The 18,222-nt window shown below is 40.6% G+C and overlaps 2 protein-coding genes across 17 annotated transcripts in view; one reads left to right on the top strand and one right to left on the bottom strand.

The window, feature by feature from the left end:
• The first annotated feature begins 836 nt into the window (after nucleotides 1–836).
• GPR160 (G protein-coupled receptor 160) lies at nucleotides 837–3,794 on the top strand. The gene is made up of 2 exons (XM_086754851.1): nucleotides 837–952; nucleotides 2,249–3,794. Exon 2 carries the CDS (start codon nucleotides 2,299–2,301, stop codon nucleotides 3,316–3,318), a length of 1,020 nt encoding a protein of 339 aa, XP_086610977.1. The 5' UTR covers nucleotides 837–952; nucleotides 2,249–2,298; the 3' UTR covers nucleotides 3,319–3,794.
• A 496-nt stretch (nucleotides 3,795–4,290) lies between these two features.
• The window catches only part of PHC3 (polyhomeotic homolog 3), a 35,233-nt gene continuing 21,301 nt past the window's right edge, over nucleotides 4,291–18,222 (bottom strand). For 10 of the 16 annotated variants that reach the window (XM_086755152.1, XM_086755153.1, XM_086755156.1 and 7 more), the window contains one exon: nucleotides 4,291–13,017. In XM_086755152.1, coding sequence (XP_086611278.1) covers nucleotides 12,863–13,017 — 155 coding nt within the window. In that variant the 3' untranslated portion in view covers nucleotides 4,291–12,862. Of the gene's footprint in view, nucleotides 13,018–16,236; nucleotides 16,358–17,479; nucleotides 17,848–18,222 lie in introns of those variants that run through there. The other 6 variants (XR_015259431.1, XR_015259432.1, XM_086755155.1 and 3 more) reach the window with 6 other exon arrangements.

Raw genomic sequence — 18,222 nt, 5'->3', positions numbered from 1 at the left:
ACTCCACAGCGAGCAAGCGCCGAGGGCGACGGCCCCCCAGCCCTGAAGGCCTGGGCTCTCACCAACACCCACCCTCAGCACCCTGCCATCGCCCTGCCGCCATTTTTCCACACACCTCACACATTTGGAACAGAAAATGTTTATCCACCACGGATATTATGATTTCAGCGGCCTCAGGAAGGCCACCGTGCTCTGCCCTCACCGCTCAGGAAACGACAGGCGTTCACCTCCCGTGCCTGGAGCCGTTTCACTTCACTCAGTCATGGCGGGCGTGTCTGGAGGGAGGGATGAAACACCGCTCACTGAACCCTTGGATTAAACACGGCACACTGAACCCTGTTCCTCACGGCGCTCGTGTTCCCCTCAACATGAGCCCCTCACCGCCACGTCCCTCCCGCCCGCCGTGAGGGTGGGCCCGGGGCCCAGCTGGCGCTGGGCGCTGAGGCGCCTCGGGGTCGGCGGGAAATTGGCGGGCGCCGAGCGACCGGCTCGGACCGGGGCGGGCAGGGCAGGGGTGCGGCGAACCGAGCCCTTTCCCTCCCTTCCCCACCCCGTCCGCGTCCCCGTGCGATGGGGAGGGGCGGAGAAGGCCGCCGCCTGAGGTGGCCGCGGGCGGCGCGGCGCGGGAGGCCCGGGAAGGTCCCCGCACCGCACGCCGAGGAGGAGCGCGGAGAGGCGGCAGGTGGGTTCCTGGGCGAGGAGAGGCCGGCCCGGGCGGGAACCCACCGCGGGAGCCGCGCCCAGCCCGGGCGTCCCGGCTGCCGGAGCTCTGCAGAGAAGAAGGGAAACCCGCCGGAGGTGGGCAGGGCCGGGGGCTGCCCGTGGAGCAGGAGGGCGTCGGGGAAAGCCGGCGCGCAGGGAGGGGGGGAACGGCTCCGCGGGATGAGCGCGGTTCTCCCGCTGCCCTGCCCGGGTCGTCGCGCCGCAGGGGAGAGGCCTGACCCGCGTACAGGTGAGTCTGCACGGTGACAGCACGGACTGGAGCGGTCGCTTCCATAGCGTGGCTCTGCTTTGCCTGCGGGTTTCCTCCTTCCCTCTCGGTCTGCTTGCCAGTAACGCAAACGCTCACCAACTCCGGCGAGCTGGGAGTAAAATGCAGGTGTCTGTTTAAGTAGAAGTGAATCGCTGTTAATGGAGAGCCTCAGAGGCAATTCTTTCTTACAGCCGCCTCGGCTTCTCAGCTTTTCTCTGCTGTCACTGAGAACACGGACACCATCCTGCTTCTTTTAGGGAAGAGATAAGCAAGGATATAGAGCTTTGTCTAGTGTGTCTTGCTGACATACACAAAGCCATCCTGTGTTCATTTTCCTTAGGAATTAATACAGAGAAAAGAGGTATCATAAGGAAACTTAACAGAATTCCAAGAGGAAAAACACCTCTTCTGAGGTGTCTGTTGCTGTAGTACTTACATTGCTAAAAAATGGACAAAAAAAAAAAAGCCTTATCAGCTATTGAAGCATGCATGCTTTGGATTGCCCCAGAGTTCCAGGATTTTAGCACCTAAAAAGGATGAGTGGTGTTGATACTTTTTTTCTGCTTTCAGCATATTTCTGCAGTCTCAATTCCACAATGAACTGTGAGGCCATACTGTAACATCTTGTGTGTCTTGTACAACTTCTGCCCTAAGTGGTTATCTAATTTCTTAAAAATATGTAGGAGCTCTGAAACATCAATTCCTCTGCCCAGCTGGACAGAAAGATCCCTGTCCTTTCTAAAGGAAAGGAATACAGTCAACCTTATTTCCTAAACTTTTCCTTAGGAAAGCAGCTAGAAAAGTAACTTAGGTCTATGTTGACCTTTTAACTTTCAAGAGATAGTAATTTGAAGAAGAGAAAATGTAGGTGCTGCTTAGAATCATAGAATGGTTAGGGTTGGAAGGGACCTTCAAAGGCCACCCAGTCCAACCCCCCTGCAAGGAGCAGGGACATCTCCAAGCAGACCAGGTTGCTCAGAGCCTCATCCAGCCTGGCCTGGAAAGTTTCCAGGGATGGGGCATCCACCACCTCTCTGGGCAACCTGGGCCAGTGTTCCACCACCCTCACTGTAAAAAATGTTTTCCTTATGTCCAGTCTGAAGCTACCTCCCTCTGTTTTAAAACCAATTTAATGATGTGTTCATTAAGCTGTTTAATTAAGGAGCCTGGAAAATTCAGATGTAAAATTGGTAGCTGCTGTGATGGAGAATCAATTAATTGTAGAGGTAGCCCAGAAATAAATTTTTACAAACCTTTTTTTTTTTTTCTTTACAGGTATGAAGCATTGTGCCCTGTGATACTTTACTGGTTCTTGCCATTGGAGGATGGCTGCCATACTCCATGAAAACTGTTCTGGTCAGTACCACCACACCCAGGTCAACCAACCTCGTGAAATCAGCTGCACGTTGCTCCTGATTATGCTCGGAAAAGTGTTCCTCGATTTCTTCATGCTGCAAGTTAAGCAAAAAAATGTGAGAGTTAGTTTTATGGGGTACTTTTGTGTTTCACTGGCAGTTCTCGATTTCACATTCCTGATGAGTCTATGCTTCATTTTCTATTTTGAGGACTTTGCACTCTGGGGTGTGCGATTCACAAAGTACCATATTTGCCTGTTCACTCAGATAATTTCTCTGACCTACGGTGTTTTGCATTACCCAGTGTATCTCGTGGCTGGTCTGGATTATTACATGACTATAGTCCAAACCTCTCAATTTCCTAAAAGAGGTCAAAGATTACTTTATGTATTTGCTGTGGTTGTTATCTGGATGTCAGGGTTTTTTTGTATTCTGAAAGTTCCTGCCGTCTATGAAGAACTAGAAATTCAGAACCGTTTTTCTCCGTATCAATGTCCTCTCTATGCCAGCGCGCAGAGCTACTCAGTCTCGTGCGCCATGCTGCTTCTCATAGGCACGGCTCTCATGGCTTGTCGGAAGGAAGTTACAACCATGCTGCTGTCTGTCAGGATGGTTTCCTTTGCTAGTCAGCCTGTTCTGATGTTCTCATGTGTGTCTAACAACAACGGCACTTGCTTTAAGTGGCAGCTCCTGACCAGACTCCTCATTTGTTTTCTTGGCACTTGGGCACCTTTTGTTCTTCTTCAGATTATCATTTTATTTCTCGGTGCTCAGATTCCAGCCTACATGGAGATGAATGTCCCCTGGCTGTACTTCATCAACAGCTTTCTCATTGCAGTAGCATACTGGTGTCGATGTCACAATGTCGAACTGACAGACGAGATGTGGTCTACAGATCCATTTGTCAGCTGGAAATTCTGCTTTATGCCATTTAACAATGAAAACACAGAGCCAGCTGATAAGCCAGGCACAGTAATTGTAATCTGTTAATGAGCTGCTGACTGAAGAGACTGCAAATAAGTGCTGGGCAACAGAAGTGTGTACTCTGATGTTCTGTGACCCTGTCCTCACGGATAATACAAGGAAACATCTCCAGAGCTACAACCTGTGGAAAAAAAGTCCAACGTCCAGCAATATTCTAATGAATATTGCACCAGGGCGTGGGATGCTGCGCAATTCCACAGTGGGTTCCAGTGGGCAGTAAGCACCTGCCAGTTCAGATAATTTAACTACAGAGTACGGGTTTAAGAAAAGACCACTACTTACATAAAACAAGTTTTCAGTTAAATGTTATGTTTATGACTAGGATTTTAGAATTGCTTTAAATGGAATGATCTCAGGTTTTATAGTATAAAATGCAATAAAGTCTTCTTCAAAGCTGGAGCCCTTTTGTTGGTTAACCTGCTGTCAAAGGTTCAAACAACTTCTATGATTTCTTTGAAGGGTATTTTCTTGTTAAAGTGTGACTTTTTGTCAGTTTAAGTTCAGGGTTGTTGTCTGTTTAATGAGAAATAAATTGTTTTAGTTAACATAAAGCTGCAACTCCTACAGAAATAAAAACTTTGTTTACCTGCTACAGAAACAGTGCAAGATGTGTAACTTCCACAACTACAGAAGAGGTGTTGATATTTCATTAGTTCTTTGCTGCTGCTCCTCTAATGTGTATATGTACATATTAAATACTAAATAATTACAGTCAGAGCAATAAGCAACAAGATTAGCTGCTATACATAAATAGATGCCCAAGGTTAAAGAATGGCTTAAATTAAAATAAAATTTATTCTGAAGACAAAATTACTTTAAAATTAAAATAGGTAAATTTGAAGTGGGACTGCTTCAGTAGGGGAAGAATGAGTCAGGCAAAAATTCTAGCAAAAACACTATCTTAATTTTTTAAATTCTTAGTTTTATGAAGGCCTTGATTTAATTTTGTAGAAGAGAAATAAATGATACACAACCAAAGCAGACAAATGGAAGTAGCATTTATTTCTGAAGCACTGAACTCACAATACAATGTTGGATTGAAATAGAAACTATAGAAGTAAATGATGCTGTAAAGTTGGTTAATCATTCACTCAGACCCACAGGGAACAATGATATCGCACAAGAATACTCAGAGAAAAATCTGCAGGTAACAAAAAGTGCAATTACAAGCAAGTTTAAGCAGCATAGTATAAGGTGCTTTGTTTCAGCATTTGTATGAGGAATTTACCCATTAACAGACAGAGTAAAGAAATTTCACTTCTACAGATTGTAACAAATGAGAGAATCTAAAATTCATTCACATGCTAGTTGGCAATAGGAAAGTGCTTTTTAAAAAAATGATTCACAAAGTGAAGATCATATTTTTACATAGCTCACTGTGTGCTCATCAACTGTAAAATTTAATTTTTGGGTTATCATTTACATTATTATATATCAATTATAGACATAGATGTAATTGCAGAATTTAACACTACGTGGGCTAAAATACCTTATAAAAGAATATTCCAGTCTATCACTCCATAAGAATACACAATGGCGTCTCAATCATGTATTTATCTTGCAGTTCTGCAATGAATCAAAGCCCAGGTATCATCCTGATTTATTACTTCACTCTACATAGTGCTTCTTTCAGCCAGTCTGTGGTACATTTCTTTGAGGCTGTAATCAAATTTTGATTTGAGTGATGTAATCAAAAGGACACAAGCATTCTAAACAGTAGAAAATGGTTTGGGGAAAACCTGTTAAAAAGGCCATCAAAAGGACAGTGAATGATCACAACTGAATTGTAAAACTAGTGCAATCAGAGGAGGCAATGCTTAGCAACACAGCTTGAAGTGTTTGGCACCACAAATTATTTCATCCTTTATGCTGGAAAATGCATTTGGAGGAAATCCTATTTCCACGTTAAAAGTAGGAAAGCACACACAACGTTAACTGAAAAACTACCTTAAGCTATCTCTCCTTGCTCTCTCAATTTTTAACTGCTGTTGTTTAGCTCTTGAGATGCTATAGGATAAACCATGTCCAAACACAGTTTTTTGACAACAGCTTTTCTTCAGGTTTTATATAAACTGGACACCCACTGAAAAGGGGTTGACAAAATATTTACAAAACCTAATTCCATTTAAAAACCAGCAAATATCTCAAATATAGCAATGCACCAGGCATTTCAGAAGATTGTGAAATAACTAATCCCTACACGCTCAGCAGGCTAGGGAAAATTCCTAATTTAAAATTTATTTAACACCAGATGAAGGCAAAGTTAGTTTCAAGTCCATTTCAGATGCTTCTGCTTTGTGTGGTTAGTCTCACTCTTCTGATTCATTAGCATATACAGAACTGGAACTGCGAGAAGTTGGGTAGGGCTGCTGACGTATTTTGTTTATCAGTGTAGTTCAGCTTCTCAACCCGTAATTAAAATTTACACAACCCCATCTAGAACAGAATTCCCACAGTTGCTCCAGTGCTTCTAAAGCCATTTGAAGTTCTTAAAATTTAATTTTTTACAAGGAAACCACAACATGCAGCCAAAGCAAATATTAATGTACTGATGTCACATCACTGTATTCCTATCAAATTCATTCTCCTACACTGTTTGGGAAAAAGCGTCAAAGAACATCAGCCTTTGGGCTGCTGCTGCACCCACCGAGGAGGTAATGCTGGCACTACAGGTCTCCACACAGCATCCAGCTGTGGCATCTGAGCCTGCTGATTAGGAGCCATTTTAAAACACGTTAATAGCAGCTCTCTGTGTAAGCCTACTTTTATCCCTGACTTTTTATGAAGGGAGATACCACTTGTGAAGTGATCTTCATCCTATTACCCTACGTCTTTTCCTCTCTTTGTGCATTTTCTTTTCTCTGGTGCTTCTGGGAAGTCCTGACACTGAACCTCAAGTCCAGCCATATAACCACAAACCATGACTCCACAGAGCAGGATTACAGTTCCACTGCCAGACGGAGGGAAGCTATGCTAGGAAAGCGGTAGTATCTGAAATAAGAGTTACAGACAACCCCGCTCTATCTCCTCTGTACGCTACTTCCTGTGCTGTGCCAGCAACTAATGGCCTTACACCATTCAAATGCTTTACAGTCTTTAGTTCTTATAGGATTATTTTATATTAATGGTAACAGTGGCTAAAGTATTAACCCTTTATGAGCAACTTCTGTACTTTCCTCATATAAGGAATTCCTTAAAAGTAAAAATTGATTTTAATGAGATATTCTACACATTTTCACTTCTAAATAGAAGTATTTGGCACACATTAATAAAACCCTTCATTCTTTACACTGATCTTTCCCGATCAGTACTGGTTTGCTAACACCGTAACACAAAGACAACTTAAAAAAAGAAGTTGGGTGCGCAGAATACCTCATGGTTCTTTCAAACACTGACTTTGCAAGAAGCTGCCTGAGGATGGCAACATCCTGGCTGCCAGTACACTGGTCAGGTAGTGGGGGAGAACCCAAGTCTTCAAAAACCAGATATGCCTCATGAATCAATGACATTTGTGCTTCTAGCCTAATCCCATAATCAGCAAGGATACCCTGATTTAGTACCTATGAACAACACTATAAGCCTTTCAAAGAACTCTGTGTAACAATACGGCGCTTTTTATGCACAATTAAAATGCTCCTTAAGTGTTATGTATTGCACTTAAATGATATTTACGATCACTACTCTATGAATGTACAATTGTGCTCAAATTGTAATTCTTTCCAGATGGAAAAAGTCTCTTTTGATCTCCTTTTTCTAGCTCCTTACTGTACGCAGTCATTTTGGATAATTCAGTAGGAAGCTAACACATGCTGGAAGTTTTAAAATTTTTTAACTTGCATCTGTTCATAACACTAACTCCCAGATCTGTGCTTCAGGAAAGTTAGACCAATGGCTACAAAAGCTAGACTATAAGCTTACTACATACCTTCAATTACAAGCATATTCACACCTCTGAATTTTGTTTTTTCCTTCCACTTAGCTATAAGAGATCAGTAAATAATACAACCTTCAGGTGAATTAGTAGGTTTGTATAAGTTTTAATGTAGAGGTTACAGAAACCTACACAGCAGCTCAGGAGGGGGGCACTGAATACATGTGGAAGTGCCCACCATCAGACCCAGGGGACAGGCAGGACACAAAATGCTCCAGCCAACACACAACAGGGCAAAAAGCACATTTTAGAAATCTATATGCAGAAGGAAATGGCACGTGACAGAGCTCCTCCAAAGTTAAGAAAGTGGTAAAAACAAATCAGCCTGATTCATATGGATTAGGGTCACGTGTCCTACCTGCTTTTGTACTCAATCTACGTCCCAGGCTCTGACTGCCCGGCACAGGCTGTCCATCGGCTCTCAGACTACATTAGGGACAGCTTTTAAAAAAAAAGTAGACTTAGCATCTACACAGGAGGCACTGATCTGTACCATAATTACCATATCTTTCTTAAATATCAGCATTTGCAAAGCCACCGAGGGGATCTAACTACACAGAACCAATAGGGTGTAAATAAATCCTTATGACTAAAGGCAAATTCCTTTAAAATGAACTTAATTTAGGCTTAGCTTAAATGAACTAAGCATTAAATGAGTTTAAATTTCTTTCTCCTCACAATATTTCCTGTCTGAAACTACAGCCTCACTGTGAAAGAGTGACTTAAAAAAAATTAATTCACTATGAGCAATTATTAACACCTTACATTGAAATTACACGTTTATAGCTCTTTTCATACCTGTTCCACTTAGCATTCAACAGGAACAGTACATTTAAACAAAATACTTCAAAATGTTACTTTGTCTCCATCTGTAATAAACTAATTTTAGTGAACATTAAATAAAAGTATCCTAGATATTGATTATTTTGCAGAGTCATTATCTGCAGCCTATTAAAACTGATGAGTAAAACCCTGGTTAATGAGTGACAACTATAAATCTAAATATATGCTAACAGGAAATCTCCATGGAATACTGGTAAGAAAATAAACCTGCAAGCTTTTAAACACATGCTTAATTTTAATTAAGTCTCAATACAATCAGAACTACTCATATATTATGTGGATGTCTAATTATTTGCAAAACCAGGACTCACAGTATAGCTGTTACTGAATTCTTTGATCACTTAGAGCTATGTATTTGTCAATATGTAAGAAATTTCTTAAGCTATCCAGCTGTAAGTCTCTGCATTGATGTTGTGACACTAAAATGAGAGTAGTCATCTGAAGCAGGCGTTAGTTTTAACCACTACGCCAGGAAGTGACACACTACACCCAGCAGTCTCGGTAAATAAACTTGAATTCAAGCTACAGTTAAGAAATGGTTTTACACCTCAACATTTCCTTACAGCTAAGATCGAGGTAAAGAAGTGATCCAAACGCTACAGTAAACCTGCTCATGTCTTTCCGCTTGCTGCAGTTATGCAGGACTCCATCTGCTCTTTCCAAAAGGCTGGACTCCTACTTATGATTTGTCCGAAAAGAAGTTAGGGGGAAAAAACTGCTTTCACAAGAAAGAATGAGGAAATGGATGCTTGCAGGACATGAGCCTTCTATTTGAAATACCTCATTGACACAAATCTAGCAAAGGTTTCACCCTCCATCTATAATATGATAGATTAATGGGTAAAGAGTGGATTTACAATGCAGTCTGTTTAAAAACTCTTCAAACGTTCTCTGATGATCCAAGCCAACTGACAGATTAACTTGACAAGATGGTTATTTTTCATTCTCTGTATAAGCAAGGTGATAAAGTCCTACGAATGTGCCAAATGTGAAGCAATATGGTTGGCTGGGAGAAGTCAGCAATTCCCTGGCAATGCTTGTTTTTGAACAAGGAGCAGCCAGTGCTCCCAGAGCACTTTTGTCAGTGGAGCTGGCCGAGCTCCCTTGCTAGAGGTCCCAGTTTTGGCTGCAAAGCAAGGTTGCTGAGTGATATGAGCCAGATTAAGCAGGGGAGTCTGCATACCCATTTTGACCACTCATGCATTTCTTTAAAACCGCAAATAAACTGTGAAGCTGAGACAAGTGTAATAGTTATAATTCTACTGGAAAAAAATCTTGAGAGTAACATTCAGCCCAGTGCTCTGCAAGAGGGTTTTGCCCTGAGCTAACGCTTCAGTTTGCATTTAGGAGCAGGGTAGGATGGAGACCAGCAGAGAAAAAGGAAGGGAAAACGCTATGCAACGTATCTCCTTTTTGAGCCAAGATTCTATGGTGCCACGTATTCCTTTCTATAGGAACTGAAATATTGCAGGGATTACTGTGAGATGTAGCCCACAACAGCAGCAGTCTGAATACAGAATACAAAAGCCCAGGAAATAAAGATAATAACTTTTTTTTTTCTAGACACATCCAGTGCGAGCAAGTGTTAAAAATTAGTCAATTTAAATCTGCAATACTTCCTCTTTTGCAAGAGAGTCTAGCTTAATTTGTGGGGAAAGCCATGGAAAACAGTAGTATAAGCCTGGGAAGACCTCACTGATCTGAACAGAAACAAGCGATTGGTATGCAAAATGGTTCTGCAGGAATATTTACTCCAAGTATCATATTGCTTTTTTGGGTAAATTAAAAAACTTCTGAAGTAGACTTTAGCTGCACTTGGAAGCTTTCCAGACTACTGTGTTTTTTTAAAAATGATTTTATTGACACAGCTATACCGGCAAACACTCCAATAGATGTGCATTTCTATCAGTACAGGTTAGTATTGCTGTGTCTGCTTTTAAGTTCCTGCTTAATGCCAAAATCAGCGAAGCAGAAAAAACTTTCAATATGCATAAGACCCACATTCTTAGCTGCTGTGTTCATGAATATTTAAAGCATAACTCACTATCTGTGGCTCTCCCAAAACCACAAAAAATGTAGTGTACCAGAAGAACCAGAACAGACGTGCATTAACGAGGTCTGCTCTGAGCTCCTGGCATCTGTCAGTGATTATGTCCGAAAATCGTGTATAAACACTAGCTGTAGAAGTTCTCCTGAAAGCTGTCTAATAAAGCAAAATTAAAACAACTGTGAAATTCTCATGCATGTAACAACATTGTGATAACTGCAGGTCTAAATATGACTCCTAAGTCCACATTTTCAAATATGCCTTAAGCCATTATCAAATCACATTTACACACACATACTTTTTACATTGCCAAAGAACAGTACAATCAGAAGACAGATTAAAAATTAGCCAGTGAAATTTTCATATAAAAATAATAAAACTTTAAGACAAAAGCCAAAGGCTAAATATCTAAGATATCTTTAGTCTTCAATTAGCTCATCAAAACAGAAAGCATCCTTTAGAACTTATGTTACAGATATTCTACACAGTGTATCTTACAGAAATGCTACACATGGGAACCTGCTGTCTCCATCATTTGAATATCTTTCAAATGAACATTGCCAAATGTTCAACCTTCAACTAAGAAGTTTATTTGACAACAGTAACTGAAGACAGAAAAAACACATTAGAAAGTGCTTAGCAACTTCCCTCCAAAATAAACCCAGACATCAAGTTTCTAAAGCCTTTGGTGCCATTTGGATCAGGGCTCTCACCACATACAAGCATGTAACAGCAATGGGTCATCCTAACTTGAAGCTTCAGTGGTTAATAAAAATATGAACATTTGCTATTGGTAAGCTCAAACAGTTTTAATTAAAAACAATTTTTCTAATATTGATATCGGGAAGATAATGATAGAAAGGTTGTTAATAGAAACAAAACAATAGTCTAATTAAAGGAAAATGAAGCACAGATTTTTCTGTAACCTAAATTTACTCTTTAAGGTAATCAGTTAAATAATATACATATTAATCTACCTGTCATAAACCTTCCTTTCAGCCAGTGTATGTGCATTGACTCCTTTTGATCTAGGTCAGCAGTTCTCAAACTTTAGATCAGTTCCTCTTCTTTTCAGGAATACTTTATCTCCCTACACAATCATATATTATGCATTAATTTGCATAAAAGACATTATTTGCAGATACATACACATATTTAATTCAAATATACACGACGACTCTATCAGCACACATACTTTTCTTTCCCGATACAAGAGCTTAGGGATCTAGGTCTGTACATAAGGGGAGTGGAGCTGCAAAAGGGAGGGAACAGAAGGTACAAAATACATCCACGAACATCCGTACACAGGTGATGGGGAAGCAAAGGCTGAGAAAGCGCTGCTGCCTTGGAGCCCAAGCAGCTTCTAAGAGTGTCAGTAACTGGGGAAACACGTATTTGTTCCGCATAGAGTGCGAGAGAGAAAATGGAGGGAGACACTAAAATCCCACCGCCTGGTTCTGCAGCATCCAAGTCAAAATCTCCTGCCAAAGGGACAAAGAAGGTTCCCTAGAGATTTCTCCAAGAGTGGCCAGGCGGTGGCACTCCTCCTGCCCACCTGCAGCTCCAGGCTCCCTCATTGGAGCAGCAGCTGCTCCTACACGGAGCTCTGAAAGGACCTAACTGAGCAACTCACCACGCTCCTTCCTCAGACTACTGCAAGCCCAGCTCACACTAGCCAGCGGACAAATAAAAGGTGCTTGGAAGCTTCCAGTGAGGCAATGGGAATGCACTACAGCAAAAGACAAGTTAGAAGAGGTATCAAGAAAAAGAGCATCTGAGCTATGCTATCCCTTCTCTACCTCCAGTCTTTAAAAAGTACACTTGTCTCAACATGAGCTAGTTCTGGCTGCAGTTTTCAGCCCCTCATGCCTAGGCATTCAGGAAGCTGAACCCTGAGTGTTCTCACACCTTCTCAGGATCCACCCTGAACCCCCATTTGAGAACTGCTGGGCTAGTTTAACTAGCAGCACGCGAAACTACAAACCTAACAACTTAATGCCCTCTTAGTGCATAGCAGCATACAGAGAGTAAAGTAACATGTGCTTCAGTTACCTCTGGCAAGAGTGTCATGCCATTGCATTTCAGTAGCCTGTCGACGAGGATTTTGATGAGACGTCTACGTAGTTTATAGTATTTCCAGACTTCAAGAAAATACTACAGTGGCAGAAATGAGGGTAAGCCTACACAAGGAAAACAGGCTGCCAACCTACCCCTTACAGACAATTTGCTCAAGGCTAAAAGAATCTCAGAGAGCACAACTAAATGCATAGCATTTTACTGTTATTAGTGCTTCCACAGAGTCTGTGGACACTTCTGTTATTTCAGTCCAAAAACTGCTGTATTTGGGAAAAATCTTTCAGAATACAGCAACACAATTTAAATGGTGTTTAGACTAGGGTGGGTGCTGCGGTGTTAATCTTAAACTTGTAAGATAAAGTACATATTGGGGAATATTTAACCTATCACAACATATTTCACTTCATGTTTTTCCATTAACTCCCACTTCAACTCAAGGTATTACTCAGGCTTTACCATGAACCTATTAATTGTTGGAAACTACAGAGGACTACCTGGTATAATCAAAGAAACATTTTTAAGTCTTTATGTGGGGAAAACCCCACATATTTAACAAAACATCACAGTAACACTCATGCCACAGTGAAGATGTTGGCATATTACTGTCAGTTCTGTCACTGAGAAACTGTTGCTTCAACCTTCGTGTTCACCCCCTAGGATTCTTTCAATGAATTGATACGTGCACAGATTTTCAATGCAGGTCCAAGCTTAATATTCATTGCACTCATAAGGTGATCCTCCTTCAACAAGAGGAGAGCTTGTCCATCAATTTCTTGTGCTCTAAATTCATCCGCAATATCCTGACAACCTACAAGGCAACAACAACAACAAAAAAAAGAATTACTGTGTTAGAAATGTGCGTTCTTAGATGCAGTGACTCTGTCCACGCTAGAGCTTTTCAACTACACAGTTTCCAATGCTTGGCCCTTCAGCCTGTGGAACCCAAGGTACACACAATTTCTGAGTTAGTCTGAAAGCAATATTTACTACAGCCTCTAATGACACTAGCTTGGAGAATTCACTCATTGGAAATTCCAAGTCCTAGCAAAGACAGTTTTCTCATTTCACTAAGAGGAACAATCACCATGATCTCACAAGTGGAAGAGACTGGCAAAATACCACTGAAACAGCAATCAAGTAAGAGCATAATTCAAGTGGGTTCTTTCCATCAATAAATACATAGGCATATTCTACTGCTATGTTCAACTCAATAAGAAAATTCCCTTAGCTACCATTTCCAAAAGGTGTTAAATCCATCTGTATGTTACCACCACTGGGTTAAGTAAACAGAATTTTGATTTAAGGGCTTTAGCATAACTGTCTCATAAAGACATTTATCATTAGTTACCTGAGTGAATATTCTATACACAGCAGTAAGTCACTTCACTGGTGCAACTTTAAGCGAGTTGGATTTCTTTTTAAATGATAAACTTTTTTCCTGAACATGAAATAACACGGTCTCAGGTTACTGAGTCCTACAACATAAGAAAGGGGACTCTTCCTGGGTCAGACTGTCCCAAGCATCTGAGGGTCCCTTTCCACTGAAGAACACTGTGGAAACAAAAGGTTCCTCAAAAGATGTTCTGGACATCTGTTAAGCAGAAACAGTCAGTTACGCCTGGCTGTATGGCAGCTCTGTTACATGGACAAATGTCTCCTGACAACATGAATAAGAGCACTCATTGTCAGTTGTTTATTTGAAGCTTCTTTCCCCATAGCCATGTTTTTCCTGTTTTTAATATATTTTGTGTTTTCAATCTAGCGGTCTCTCAGTGCCTTTCAGACACATTTTAATTTGTGCTCCACCTTCCATTCTTGCTTTTAATTACTCCTTGGTTAAGCTTATTTTTTGACATTTTTATATTTTCCCCTTTTCTAAAGGTATACTATTACAGAGATATGAAAATACTGTGAAGAACTCTTTCCACCCCAGGTGAAAGCAACTGACTAATTTCATGCCCTCTTATGTGTTCAGATTTAAATTCTACAAAGAATACATATATTTCATAAAGAATAGTCTCATTTCCCAATGGATTTACAAATGCGTAAGAGACAAACAGAAAGGAATTGTAGAAGGAAGTATTGACATTCAAACCTCAATTCATTTAGATTATTACTGTGTAGCGGTCATAACATTCAATGTTGGAAAAGGTTAGCTTTTCACAAAGTCCGATTTTTTTTTTTTTGTTAATGACTTGTTAAACACACCTCAGGTACCAATTAGCTGCCACTTTATTAAGGAAAGGAAAAGATTACAAGATAATTCAAAAAGAGCAAGGTCATCTTATGGAATTTCATTGTAGCCTCTGTTTTCAGGCTAAACCTCAGTAGTTTAGGTTACAACTCTATGAACTACAATCCCAAAAGTAGTTACTCTGTAGCAGCTGGCTAACTTTTAATCAAGACTAAGGACTATTTTGCATAGCATTTAAAACAAAGCAGCTTTAATATATGATAAACATGTATTATTTATTCTAACAAGAACTTAGAGTAGTTATCTTTCGGAGAGAAAAAAAAAAAACCAAATTAGTTTGTCACAAACAGTATTTATATAGCCATTAGAGCCATTACAATGTTTTACTGCTTGCATGTATTCCATAACAATTACTTTTAACATTTCTGGTATAGCGACGCACTAGTGCAGCCCAGCTACAAACTGTACCACAATCAATAAGAGAACATTCTTCAGGAGCCCAGAGTTGTCATAGAGCTCCTGGAATGGTGCTGCCAATTCCAGCTACAAAGTGAAGATAACACTGCCAGTAACATAAAGAAAAATATATTTCTGTGAAAGATATCACCGTATATCTGACTTAAGACCAGAACACAGTAATTGTCAGACCACAGCACTTAGAAAGAATCTGAGAGATCAAGAGAAGTTTTTGCATTTAGGAAAAAAAGTTGTTGTGTGGATTTTGTTTGGGGGGCTACGGTGGCAGCTTCTGCAAGAAGCTGCTAGAAGTATTCCCTCTGTCTGGTGGACTTGGCCGGGTCTAGGGCGGACCTGCCACTGGCCAGGGCTGAGCCAATTAACTGGTGATCGCATATTCAGAGATAATGCCTCTGTGATAATGTATTTAAAAAGGGGGGAAAAAATAAATAAAAAAAAGAAATGAGAAGTGAAGAAGCAAAAGCAGGTGTTGAAATTAAGAGGCACGAGCCTTGTGGGCCTTGCGGCCCTCACCCTCTGGCCTCCTGCCAGGCAGCTGACTGGGCCCAACTTGGCCTGGCCTGGCCGCAAGAAGTGGAGAGGAGATGAGATGTGAAAAAAACCTGAGAGGCATCTGCCAGCCTGTTTAGAAGAATTTCTTGTGAGAGGAACAGCTGCAGACGCCAAGGTCAGTTCAGAAGGAGGGGGAGGAATAATGCGGCTCCTGGCCAGAATTCCCCTGCAGCCTGTGGTGATGACCATGGTGGAGCAGGCTGTCCCCTGCAGCCCATGGAGGCCCACGGAGGAGCAGAGATCCCCCTGCAGCCCGTGGAGGACCCCACGCCGGGGCAGACGGATGCCTGGAGGAAGCTATGGCCCATGGGAGGGCCTGTGCTGGGGCAGGTGTTCTGGAGAGACTGCACCCCGTGGAAAAACAACCCACATCGAAATTCTTCCCCCGAGGAGGAAGCAGCAGCATAAAACAATGTGTGATGAATTGACTGTAACCCCCATTCCCTATTCCCTCTGTGCCGCTCGAAGTGTGGGGGGAAGTTGTTTTTGTTCTCCTCCTCATTATCCTGCTTTGGTTTTATTAATATATAAATAGTTTTCCCCAAGCTGAGTCTGTTTTGCCCATAACGGTAACTTCAATGATCTCTCCCTGTCCTTTATCTCAAATCTCAAGCCTTTTTGTTTTATTATCTCTCCCCTATTCCCTCAGAGAGTGAGGGGAGTGAGAAAAAGACTGCCTAGCTTGGTCTTGAGCAGGGCTAAACTACAACAGTTGTCCTATTAAAACAGGTAACTGGTTGTTGTTGCAGGCTTTTTTCTTTAAGCAGGACAAGAAGCATTTACACAAAACTTTTCTTAAAATACCTTTCTCAGAGTTATTTTGGAAAAGCAAAGGATGAAAGTTGAATGTACTTCAGTTCCCTCATCCAAGCACATTTGGGTATTCTTAAGCACTTTCACAACTGGTTGTTGTGCAACAACTTAGCTAAAAAAAAAAAAAAAAAGGATGGGAAGCGGGTGAAAGATCATTAATCTTGCAACTGAAGGAAAAGAAAAAAAAGGAGGAACAACTCTGCTGGGGCTTAAAACTGTTGCTGTCTCTTCCCCCTAGAAGAAATAAGTAACAGTAGAAGTGTCTTACAATCTTCATTTCTCCAAAAGACTCCAGAGGAATTCAGGAAAAGTCTGACAAGGACACTTGACTCCACAGCTAGATCTCAGCTTACAGACTCTATGTAGAAAGCTGTAAATCAAAACAGATGTCCCTAATGTTTATGAAAAGCTGACAAATCACCTTCTCCTACAACATGGCAAATGGTCTGCATCGACTACACCAAGTATCTGTTGCAAAATAGCATAATGAAAGTCAATTATATTATTTCTTGTATTACTCAATTCCGAGAGCATATGAAAAAATATTTTTTCAAGAGAGTGGCTTTAGAATATATTGAACTGAAAAAAAACCCAAAATCACCAAAAATATGCATGCAGCTATGTAGCAGTAAAAATTCTGGCAGGTTGTGAATATAATTTCACATACCTATTGAACTTTAAAAAAAAAAATTGAGAAACTAGGTCTTAATATGGACGAGAAAGAGTAATTATAACAAATTTTCATTAAATGTAGAAAAAATGCAAAGTTTTTGTAAAATATAAGATTAACTTGTTTATAGAATACAAAAATCCCAGATCCAGCAGCTGGTGAAATATTCTACAGTAATGGTTTCAAAACAGAAACTACATTTTAAAAATAAAATTTTTGTTTTCATACCTGCAAGTGAATTGTGTTTATGTGTTATTCTAATTTTTCTAGGACAGGAACTGTTGTTTTATCGTTTATTCTTTCATAGCATCAAGAAGTTATTGAATTAACTAGAGCCTCAAATCTGTAAAAATAGTAACTCAAAACAGCAGTGATATAGTGATAGTAACACAGGTAAAGTAGAAAAACACGAACGACCCTGTCTTAAACCTATGGAACCCTGCTTGGCTTTACAGACATCACTGCAGGTTCCCAGAAGCAGATATTGTAACTTAATTGCTATTTATAAACCATCAGAGGAAAGGTACTTCAAGGATGACTTCTGCTGATTTAAGACATCCCTTACTCAATTCTTTGCCTGACCTACTTTATAAAAAATTAACTGTCAAAATCTACATCTATAACTTAACAATGACGATTCATTCCTTACGGGTTATTAGCCTAATGAGATACCCAGAAAAATTATTCAGCATTTCTAAACTAGAAAATTAGGAACAAACTTAACCAGGGTTTCAGTAATTTGACACATGAGTTACATGAGTAAGCAACAAAAATTCTTATACGACTGCTATTGTGTTCCTGCCCATGGCAGGGAGTTTGGACCTGCATGATCTTTAAGGGCCTTTCCAACCCAAACCATCCTATGGCTCTATAATGGAGAGCTGCCTCGTTACCTGGAAGGATTACAGTATCTGATCAGATGGAACGGCAACCTTGGGAAAGAGTTGGGAGGGAAACTTCAAAGCTTATGACAGTTAGGAAATGATAAATAAATGTTAAATAACCTGAAGATGATATAAAGGTAACTGAGTATTGAGCTAAAGAAAAGGTTTGGAAATACGGAGAAAAGATTATTTTTCTCTGAAAACAGACTGTCTACCAGTACGCAGAATCTATATGCAGAAGTTCTCTGCATTTCAGTTACTGAGCAAAACTATGCAAAACAAGTTTAGCTTTACGGAAGAGACTCACTTATTCTTTTAAAATTACTTGTATCAGCATAGGTCTTTCAAATTTTTCAGCTGTATAAAGGGAAAAAACTCCCTTCTTGCTTCTTCTACTGAATAAGCAGTAAGAACAGAAGAGAA

Source organism: Chlamydotis macqueenii, chromosome 9, assembly GCF_036417535.1.
Source record: "Chlamydotis macqueenii isolate bChlMac1 chromosome 9, bChlMac1.mat, whole genome shotgun sequence".
Lineage (NCBI taxonomy): Eukaryota > Metazoa > Chordata > Aves > Otidiformes > Otididae > Chlamydotis > Chlamydotis macqueenii.
Note: the sequence above shows the minus strand (reverse complement) of the source record. Positions and strands in the feature narration are given on the sequence as shown.